Source organism: Anneissia japonica, unplaced genomic scaffold (genome assembly GCF_011630105.1).
Source record: "Anneissia japonica isolate Jap-2015-1 unplaced genomic scaffold, ASM1163010v1 scaffold573_len2283161_cov171, whole genome shotgun sequence".
Lineage (NCBI taxonomy): Eukaryota > Metazoa > Echinodermata > Crinoidea > Comatulida > Comatulidae > Anneissia > Anneissia japonica.
The window spans coordinates 1,200,849-1,212,738 of NW_022719802.1; the positions used below are offsets into that span (position 1 = coordinate 1,200,849).

Genomic DNA, 11,890 nt, shown 5'->3' on the forward strand with positions numbered 1-11,890 from the left:
CTCCAAAATAGAGTTATGATATAATTTAAACCATGACCAATAACATAATACCATCATACCATCATACCAACATCACCATCATCATCATCATCATCATTATTATCATCATCATCATCATCATCATCATCATCATCATCATCAGTATCATCATTATCATCATCATCATTATCATCGTCATCGTCATCATCATCATCACTATCATCATCATCATCATCATCATCATCATCACCATCATCATTATGAGAGTGGCAGGGGAGGCGCAAAGGGGTGTGAGCAGGGCCCTCGTATGGGAGAGTTACCTCCCTAACCCCCCACACAAAACCACAATTCGTCGGCCGGTCGGATCGGCCGACTACATATATCGATTAAATGAAATCGATTAAAAAAAACCCTTTAAAACCCTAAATTGTCATATTTTTCGAGAGATTCGTCCCCGGACGGACCACTTTCGAAAGATTTTGAGCGACGCCCGACCGTGCCCATTTTGCTCTCGTCGGGGACCTCGGACCATCCAATGTTGGATGAAGCTCTCCTTAAGCAGTTTTCACTTCCTGCTTTTTGAAAATGTTTGTACACTTTGTAAAAACTTCATTTTTATGCATTTACAGGGAAAATGCATCATGCAGGCATGTACTTCATTCATTCGGCGCATGCATTATTGTTTTTAAACATTGCCCATAGTCTTCAATCGACATACACACGTAAAATATGAGTCTTCAGATTTGGAAACTTGGTCTCGCCACCTTAATGATAAACCAACTACGGCTCATTCTATTAAACCTGTACGCATTCAGTGGCGGATCCAGGAATTCTAAACAGTGGGCCCTGGAGGGAATTCACAGAGTCTAGACCACCTCAGCCCCACCATGGCTGGGGCTGGTAAAACAATTATGATTATGGCACCTCTACTATACTTTTTCTCAATTTTTTTTTTCAATTATTATTTTTCGTCCCTCCTCCCCAACCCTTGAATTTACCACTGGCGTTAACCGTCAAACATTGTATCTCACCTATTTGTTAGTGGTCCAACAAAGGGATTAGTAATGAGCTGAGCGATAGCTTTAGATGCAAATAACACACCGATGTAAACACTTTCTTTTTGAACTGTATTTTCAATTATATCCGGAACTTCAGTTTCCGCCGGAGTAAAGTTGCTGGGAATTATACTATAGTTTTCATACTTTGCATAAACATTTGTTGGCTTTGATTCACGCTGTGCATCTTCAGCCTGTTGCTCGTATAAGAAATCCGGAATTATTGGAACTGTAAGAAATATGAATATAATAATATCGGGATAATTAAATAATAATGACAATAACAATTACAATGAATATTAAGAATTATTTTCTATTTAATGTACTATTTTGTTAGGCCTTTTTTCTCAATGCAGTTCTGCACACTGCCATGAAAAATATTTATTGAATAAAGATACCTTGATATATAAAGATACCTTTTTAAAGCCCAGCTTAGAAAAGTTAAACACGGTGGCACGCCAGGCCTTGTTACTATAGGCTTGAGATAAGCCACCTAGTTCAGACTGGCATGTGGATAAACCCGGTGAGTTGAGCCGGGTTTATCCACCTAGTCTGAACTAGGCCATAGGCTACGTTCAGACTTGGAGATAAGCCAGGCTTGAGTTAAGCCCGGCTCACGTTAAGCCCGGCTTAACTTTGCCGGGCGTTCAGACTAGCGGGTTTAGCAGGCAAGAATTTGCGTAATAAAGAACCGTAACCAGGAAACGTGTTTAAAAAAAAAAAAAACATTGCTCGCGAAACGTACCTCGCTCACAGCATACGTAATTGAATGCTGATTGGTCATTTCGTCACCCGAAGTCAATGCAAAACCCCCCGCCATTATTAAAGCCCGGCTTAGAAAAGTTAAACACAGTGGCGCGCCAGGCCTAGTTACTATAGGAACATAGCCCGGCTTGAGATAAGCCACCTAGTTCAGACTGGCAGTTGGATAAACCCGGTAATTTTAGCCGGGTTTATCCACCTAGTCTGAACTAGGCCATGCTATTTTGAGTCGCGAGCGTGGTGGTATGCATGACGAGGAATTACTGGTATCTTAAAGACAATGTTCTGAAACAATTAACGGTCATCATGTTTATCACTGGCCTTTTGTTTTCTCAACGAATAATATAAGTCGTGAGAGAAACATTGTTGGTTTATTTATCTTTTGAATGGCGTGCTTTAGAAAAAAAATCCCATACGTCACAGCGCGGCGGATGTGATGCATTTAATACATTTTATTGAAATATCGAGAATATCCTTTATTACGCAACTAAATTAATCTCCATCAATATGGTGAGAAGGTTTTTTCTTTTTGAGATTTGTCAGCAAAGAGAGTTGGCAACTATAACAATTTGATGGAGAGAAACAAGGGAAGTTGAAGAGTTACGGAACATTTCTTTCTTGATAATTAATATTTCTTCATCGTTGAAGAAGTCCTGAGAATAGGACAAAATATATTTGTGCCTATATTTCCTAACACCGTTGTTCATTTTATAATTTCACTCTCTCTTATATACACAGGTATAGGTATTTCTTTTGAAATAAACCAGTGTTTTATAATCCACATGACTCATTGCTTCAATTCCTTGTTTCAATGCCTTTTATATAATTTCAAGAACACACGTGGATCTATGACGATATATATATACTGTCTCTTATACAAATGTGATCGTTACAATATTTTATAGACATGTTTCAAAACAGGTCAAACATGCTACTGATTGTTTACCGTATTGTCGGTCAAACTCGTCTTTTCTAAAAACAAATGTTATCAAATTTTTATGTTTACAAAGTAATAGTCCTATACTGTAACATCACATAAAAAAGAAAAGAATACAGTAATATTTATTATTTTATTATTATTATTATTATTATTATTATTATCTAAGTTAGGAATCTTTAAAATGACATCAAACCACTAAACATAGGGCCTACATATTAAAACTATAAACAGATCAGAGATAGTTTAATAAGTTTTATAGTGAAAAATATAATAAGAAATCTTACCAACAACGGTGACAAGTATATTGTCAAGGAGAAGCGCCATAAACACGATGAACAACAGAAACGTCCTCGATTGACGCAAACTATTAATTTTTCCCAACAAGTTAAATCCGATGTTGAGCTCTGACATCACGTACAATTTCTTCCTTTTAAAAATCCAAAATGCATATATCTTCCGAACGCTACCTACACAGACAAAGAAACATACTGTTTACTATTTACTTTGTTAATCATTATTTGGGTTGAGTTGTTGCAATGTCAGACTGAATCAAAATTTCCAGTGATTTTCAGTCTTTGTACATGTGAAAATGAGTCACTTGTTAACAAATATGACAATTAGTTAACCTATTAATATGTACAAGTAAATCATATACTGTAATACGATTATTTGCTATTTGAATTAAGTTTCTAGGATTAGATTTGGAGTAGCATCATTTTAAATTTGAGATAGGTCTCTATGATAACACAGGAGAAATTCACTTCTATATAAAGTTTCCTGTTGACGCACATTCTGTTTAGGCTGTTTTTCAGAATCAATAAAAAGAGGAAAATCAGTAGGTGTTTTGTAAGGCAATTTTCTCAAGATATAGGACTACCTGAATATTAAAAAGATCATACTCATGATCTAGTCAACCTAGGGATTTAATTATAACAAAATATAGCTTAGATTAGCAACAAAATAAAAAGAAAAATATGAAAAACCCTAAAACTTAATTTGTTAAAATAGGACAAATTGAAATGCGTACCACGAACCATTTTGTCAAAACATCTCGCTCGTTTTATGAAAACTGCTGTAAATAATTTAAGTGTAAAATAAAACTATACAAATCACAAAGAAACAACTCAAAGTATTAGAACCATATTTCCATTTTAAAAACTGAAAAATTGCGAAGCTAAAATCTTGAAAAACATTTAAATACAGTAGGACTTTGTACGCAAAAATTAAAATTGAAGCTGTTTGTTTAATTAACATTCCAAGATACAGTATGCACGTAATATGTCTATATGTTGAACTTAATACTAAACAGAAAACAGAAAAAGAGCTCGAATTTGAAACATACAATATTAGACAACATGTATTTTGCAGCCTACCAAAGACAAACGTCTTCCCGTAATAAATTAAGTCGGTCTTCCCTCGTCAGTTAGCAATCATATTGTAACGCAAGCAGAGCAAACTAATGACTTCTTCAACGCACCAATTTTAATTACTGTGATGTCAATGATTGCCCCAGCCAATGACGTGTCCACGATCAATAACAGTGTCAGAATGTACTGATTCTGAAACAAAGTCATTCACTAAGCTGTCAAAAACATACCCAACTCGAGGTTGTAGGCCTACGTACTAAGAATCATGTTTTTTGTTCAAAGACGTTAATTAAAAACCTCGTGCTGTTGCTTATGTGTTACGATATGGAGGAGTCGCTTGATGTGAAGTTGTCAGTTACACTATAAAGATGTATATCATATCTTCATTGACACCTAAGTTTTTTCGCTTAGGCCCTATACAACATGCAAGAACAAGAACAAGAATGATATTGTTAGGTGCGACCAACCATTTACAGAATAAAGATTTTATATTTTTTACATTTTTAACAGGATTAGGCCTAGTTGTGAACACTGTTTTAAAGTTTCAAAATTTTGTGAATAAATGTCTACTTTTATCATTGCACTTTAAAAATGTACGAAACATAAAGAGGGAGGCGACCTGTTGTTTAAAGGAAACATCTAAACCGATAGCGAATTCTGAGTTTATACAAAGGTAATTTAAATTTACAGTTATATTTTGAACTCTTCTGACGTCATTCATCCAAGCCGTACAATTAACCTATCAAAACAGACTTGAATCGTTTTATTTCAGATTATTTACGTAGTAGATTGCTTGCCAGTGTTCAGATATACCACTTTTATTTAGTGGAAAGGTAGGCCTAATCTATAATCCAAAATGCCAATAGATACGAAGATTATAATTGCTTGCACGATCTAGGCAAATATTGAAAGTCGCTTCGATTTTGATTACTCCCATTGAACGTAAATTGCAGACAATAATGATTTAATCACCAGTTTGATACGAGGTCTTATTCGCAATATTATTTTTATTTTCAATCTTTTACGCAACAAATATATTATAATATAATTATTTGATAACATGTTTAACCAAGATTATTTAATCAGGTAACAATGTACATGTTTTGTATTGGGGTCCGTGAATATATTGTATTTTGATTTGTACAGTATAATAGTAACAATAATTATAATCAATTTCTAATATAATAATGATAAAATATATTAGATTCAAAGTATTATTAATAATACAGTAGTATTAGAAATATTTCTAATGGAATTGGTATAGTAACCATAATAATATAATAATAACATATAAAATTGTAATAGCTCAGTTTTTCATTAATAATGTTTAATAATGATAATAATCACGTACATGAAATACACGTAAATAAATAAATTATATAAATAGCTTACGTTGTATAGTTTATTAAAGTACTATTGTGGTTAATATGAAGGTAAAAATATTGTCCTTATCAATCACGGGCATTTAAATAACATTATTTTTTACATATAAGATGCCTACCGCATGTATATCTGCCACAAAATCTAAATTTAAGCAGCTTTGTGGTAAATGTCTGAAAATCATTGATACTGATATTTGTGTCTGGTTAGTGTCTGTAATAACTTTGTAATTGATCCAAATGAAAAATTAAATAAGTTAACTAAATTGTTATTTTTTTAATTTTTTGGTAACTATGATAGTAATGATAATTGTCATCATTTTAAAAATAAGAAAGTAACAAATAATTATGATTGATAAATCAATCATAATGCTAAAAATATATGTTTTGTATATTGAATCTGTGCTTTAAACAACGTACCAGACATATGGTCATGGTAAATTGATCTTGTAGTTGAGCAAGGAATAATGTAATTACAGGAATTAAGGTAGTTTTAATTAAATGGATTGTGATTTCAGGAACAAAAGGATAAGATTACGTTTACGTTACGCCTCGTAATGTAAGAACATCACATGACAGAGAAGCTTCAATCTGTTGCGCGGCGCTTAAGAGGCGGAATGATTTGTCTTTCTTCTTTAGTAATTCATTTCTTCCTGCTCAAGCTCAATGCATCTATTTATGCTATTTCTTACGGATCGTTTTCGATTATCTGTTAAACATATATGTACGTTGTTTTCATTCAAAAAATGGCAAAAGGAATGATTTTAAAAGAAACGTTTTACAGTATGGCAATTACTATATGAATTTGATGGCTTACACGCGAAGGTCAAAAATATTCATAGAAATATAATTGGTTCTCATTTGCTCAGATTGCATTGGAGTAGTTTAGCCTAATTGAACTCTCAGTGTGAATGTTATGATAACATTAAACTTATGTATTTAAATAAATATTGTCCATATTAATATGCACACAATGTCTATCAATAAACATGTGATACACGTACTATAAGTACAGTAATAACAGTAACAATAATAGTAGATACGCACAACTAACTTGAAACAGATAAAGAAAACAGCATTTGAAAGGAAAATCTAATATACTTATTGTGACAAATAGTATTGGCGGCCATTTGGGATTTGAAGTCATGTTTGATGTCTGAGTTATCAACCCGTTTTTTTTTATCATAGTCTTTCTAAAAATCATTTAATTTAATATGAAAACTTAATTGAACTGAGGTGCATTTTACTAATCCATGTCTCTACATGAGGCTGTTTTCTAATGAAACAAAGGCTAAGCATCCGCATGCTCCATAGAATATTATTGTAATGTGTCTGGAATTGATGAAGCTATGAAGGTATATTGTATTGTAGATGATTTTATATAGACAAAGTATATTTTAGAGCAATAAAATAGTAGGCTAGAAAGCGATACCCTACCATGGAAGATTGTATTCACTAATCTTACAATGACTTCACAGTGGTGGGTGGGCGCCAGTGAGGATTGTGTGCAGGTAATATCCACCAGTAGGGAGCGGTATTACAGCATCTAATACTACTTTGTCTGTCAGATTTCTACAATACTAATAAAAATAACACCTTTATTAAAGGTATATCACAGAATTCAAACATACGTCTGGACTACTCTTCCAATTTTTAGACGGTCGATTCGTATCTCCAACTTACAAATACTACCCGTTTAAGAGCAGCAGTGAATGTATGGGTGTAGATCACGCAAGATATATAAGAGACACAGTTTCCGCAAAGGAGGTGCTGCGACGCAAGTAGCAAACGAAGGGATGCCAGAAAACGCCACACGAAAATGGGACGGCGGCACGCAAATCCCTCGCGCCGCCGATATAGGCCTACGATATAGGCCTATCTTTATATATATGAGCAATTTCACAGTGAATGGACACGCCCCAAGCAATTTTTTTAGCAAGGTATAACTAAAGATTTTATTGTTTAAAATGAAATATTTTTACATTTATATTATCATATAAATGAGCATACATATTAAAAATCATTTCATGATCATACAATTCACAGTAAAAAAAAAACAATGATAAATTGACATACTTTTTAGCCATATTTCACCATACAAAAGTGTGACAAGACAAAAATGTCTAAAATTGGATGTAGTATATTTTTTTAATTGTATTACAAGGAAGGAGCTCATTATTTCTATATGATATATATTGGAAGCTAATAAAATAAAACACTAGAAAGAAAAATAAAATCCTTTTTTATTTAAAAAAATATGTAATTTGATGGCTTTTTTAACGGGCCGTGTAACATTTGTATGTCAAAAAAAGTTCAAAGTGGCCCAACATTCCTAAAAAAAATGTGTGTTATTTTAAAATGTTTATCAAATTGGTGAATATATATAGGGCCTCACAAGAAAATATTTTTAAAAATTGGTAATGAGGCATATTTGTTTTGGAAAGACAATTTAATTATCTTATCACACCCTCATTCCAAAACATTGATATATCTTTTGTTCCACAGAGTTTAGCCTAAATCCTCTTTACTCTATTTTTCCATGAAAATGTAACGATACCGTGCCATTTACTGTGAAATTACTCATATATATATATGTATATATATATATATATATAAACAAATAGATAAATAATAATAATATATCGCATTCAGCTAGTACATTGACAGCTTTCTTGCAAAAAAATGTAGTAGTTTTTTTCGGCGACTGCGTCCGTGTGGCAGCCAAGTTTTCTTTATGTTACATTTCATATCTTTCTAATATCCTCACAAATAGGCTTGAAGCATACAATTGCTTCAAGTCTTCTCATTCTTTGTTCGGTGTAATGAATTTGAACTAATTTCAATGTCCAGAATCCAGAATAGCTCATATTCGCACATGTGTCAGCCTCGGTATTAATTCCAAACTGGCCAGACAGGACTCATCCAATATAACTTCCTTAAAAATAATTTGTTGAATATCTGGTTTTTTTTTTCAATTTACAACGATATCAGACTTCTATTATTAGACTATTATTCTTAATATTGGTTGATTAAGAAAATATATTTCAGCCATACGAATTACTAACTAAGTGTTTTCAACATAGAGGAACAGAGGTTAAAACTATTTTTTCTATTTATTAAGATGACTTACTTGCGTCATATTTTTGGTGAACAAACACTTATATAGGGTTTCCGCAATACAAAATTAGCATGTTTTGCGACTAAGTGTTTTTACATAGGCCTGAACTGTTCTTTTGTGACTACTGTGCATTGATATTGACCATCGCTGTTTCATACCTGTTGAGAATGTACACTGAAATTGCCATCAAGTACGGCGACAGCGTGTGCCAAAGTCCGCGAGTGTAATAGTTAAGCTTGATTCTCACATTATTAGCGCAATTTAAGACGCCAACCACTCTCCGAGTCTTGCGTTTTTGTGTCAAGCCACTTGCGGTTGCGTTTAATACGTGCTATGTGAACCAAGTTTCAGCAGTTGAATAAAACGATTTTAACATTTTTTATGCAGAAATTTTCTCTTCAGTAAATACCAATGGCATAGGCCTATGTCTGAACGCTTTAAAATTGAAAAATGAAGTAAGGTGAAAACTGGTGGCAAAGTGGTAAATTACACCAAATGAGTAAAATCAAAAATCATATTCGTTAATAATGTATTTATTTCCAAGGCAAATTTTGATGTATATAAAAGAAAATAATTACAAGATTAAGATTGTTTATAAATACGTAGACTAAATATATCATTTTATAACAATGGAAATAAAATATCCGACTGAAGTTTTCACTGGTATTTAATAGGCCTATACCTACTTTTTATGATTTTAATATGTTGTTTTGGGTAATTAATAAATTTAGAAAAATAATATTCAGAAAAAAAAATGTTAATTTAAAGTGTTTGCATACTAAAGAGAAGAAAGAGAAGAAGAAGGGAAGTAAGAAAACAAAATGTTTTTTAAAGTAATGACTAATAACAACATTTCTTTTTTATTGCTTTTTATGTATGCCTCTTGTACGTTATGTTTTTGTGTTATTATTGGAAAAAAGCAAAAAAAAAAAAGTCTCAGCAACGTAGGCCTGGCTCAAGTGCTACGCGTTACTATTATGTCAACACACTGGCATTTATAAATTGGGTTCTACTGTACCTTCGAGTGAGCTAGCTGTGCATACTTCATTTTAATATCCTACCTATTAACTTAATGTCAAAATCAGATGACTTATCTTCTTCAATTTCCAACCTCAACTATCACAGAATAATAATTTTTCTAATAAACCATCGACCTTTCGCATAGTTTAATCCTGCTTCCGCATACCCTTTCGAAAGGCATCGCGAAACTCAACAACAAATGTCCCAAAATAGTCGGATCATATTGGTTTTCCTCAATATTAAAGCTCAAAACCATCTTCATTTCACCTACATATCTCTTTACGCATAAAAAGAGCTCTGCATTTGTGTGCAGTGACTTGAACTTGGTAAATATTGAGAAACATGAGAAGGCTCAGCGCATATTTACTGAAAAGATTGGTTTTCGCCTACAAACTGTAAACACGCAAAAACATCATAAATCAAGTTTTCATATTATATTGAACATAACAAAAAATGAATCTATATTAAATACATTTACAGTTTTTGCATTAATTGTTTTAATCATCACATTTTCATCTACCTGATTAGGTCTAGGGCCCTAACATAATTTTCCATGCCAAATTTTGTTAGGCCCTCTTCACGTCCAAAGGCATACAAATATGGACAAACACAGGATTATAAGTGGGTTTTAGATCTTAACTTGAAAACAGATGGATTTGACTTGTAGACGGAATTTTAATATTGTAATACAATTCCACAATGACCACCTCCGTCTGTGATTATAGCTCATCTATGACCAGAAATGGAACCGTCAGATATAAATTTAATTATATTTTTTCATTTTTTCTCCATTTAAAAAAATATTTTGAAAAATAAATTGTTGGGTTGGGGGAGAGGGTGGCTCTGTATTAATGTTGGTGATGATACTCCAATCGATAAGGTCGCAGACCTTCAGTTACGGGTCTTATATTGGCTGAAAGTAACAGTCATAACGACGTCTCTACCAGTGATTCATATACTTATAACATTAGGACGACAATGACAGAACCTAACCCATATAAACATGTATAAATAAGCCAAAAATAGACGCACTGTTTGTAACATTTAGATATGTTATCAACGTATCTTCATCAGACAAACAAATGACGATCAGTAAATAACGGTTTGAAACGTTACAAACAGTACGTATATTAATGGTTTACTTACAAGAAGTTTCTATGTTCATACAACAAGAAACCAGATGAAACTCCATAAAAAATAACATAGGTTATGAATACATCTCTTCAACCCATTGCTATAATGACTATAGGCCGTATCCAACATTTTACGCAGCTTTCATGACACGTCACCGTAGTATATTATCTTTCAAGTTAATAACCTCTTTAACATCCTACCTCGTAGCAAAGAAATTAATAATATATCGGCGTTCATCTATGAACGGTCGTAAGGGAGCCACTGGATGTCCACATGATTGATGTCCACTGGTCACGATACCAACAAAACACAAAATACATAGGATTCGGTGCATGATATTATAATTTGAACAGGCGTGGCACCATATTTTACATCATATTAACTATCGTAATAGATCTATAGGCCTATATGTATATAGATAATACCTAACTATAATTTTTCTTAATGGATTGTCCTTTTTTTGTTGTTCATCGGAGGGAGCTTCCACCTGTGTCCCGGATTCAATAAGTTGACTGGTTGGTAAAGATACTTGAGTATTCGTGACCTGGCATGAATAGATATAAATCAAGCCACTTGAATGTCTAATTGCTTCATAGACCAGATAATATTAGTATTACTTAATTGTTAAGTAAGGCAAGACTGTATTGGCCATTGAGAATAATTATGGTGTGGATGGATTTATTCGGTGTAAACACCAAGGATAACTCACGACACTCAAGACTTATTTTCAGTGCGGTCCTTCTGAAGGTGTTTGGGAGGTACACTGAGAGACAATCCCATACTCTTTTCCGAAGAGTGTAAACTGCGTTCAGTAACGTGCACATGCGTCATGCACACACGACCAACGACTTAACCGTCTCATCCGATAGACCGTGCGCTATCTTAATTTGTAGTTTAGCCCTTCAGCTGAAATACAAGGAGAGCAGCGATGGAAATTGAACCGGGGACCAATAGATTTCCACGGTTCAGCACACACACAGTGGTGGCTACCGACTGAGCTAAAAAATAGGCCTATGTTAATTCTAATGTTTGTATGATAATGGTTTGTTACTTATACGTTAAAAAGATTACTCTTTTTAACGTTGAAAAAATGTATTTATATATATTTACAGTATTACCTCAAGACTATTAAGAGT

At 33.2% G+C, this 11,890-nt stretch overlaps 1 protein-coding gene across 1 annotated transcript in view; it reads right to left on the reverse strand.

Annotated features, from left to right (window-relative positions):
• Nucleotides 1–11,039, reverse strand: part of LOC117110998 (chromaffin granule amine transporter-like) — a 34,687-nt gene extending 23,648 nt beyond the window's left edge. Inside the window, exons 1-3 of the mRNA XM_033253855.1 lie at nt 10,955–11,039; nt 3,021–3,203; nt 1,011–1,263 (exon numbers count right to left, since the gene is read on the reverse strand). Of these exons, the coding sequence (XP_033109746.1) occupies nt 1,011–1,263; nt 3,021–3,203; nt 10,955–10,991 (473 nt within the window). The 5' untranslated portion in view covers nt 10,992–11,039. The remainder of the gene's footprint in view (nt 1–1,010; nt 1,264–3,020; nt 3,204–10,954) is intronic.
• Nucleotides 11,040–11,890: the final 851 nt, after the last annotated feature.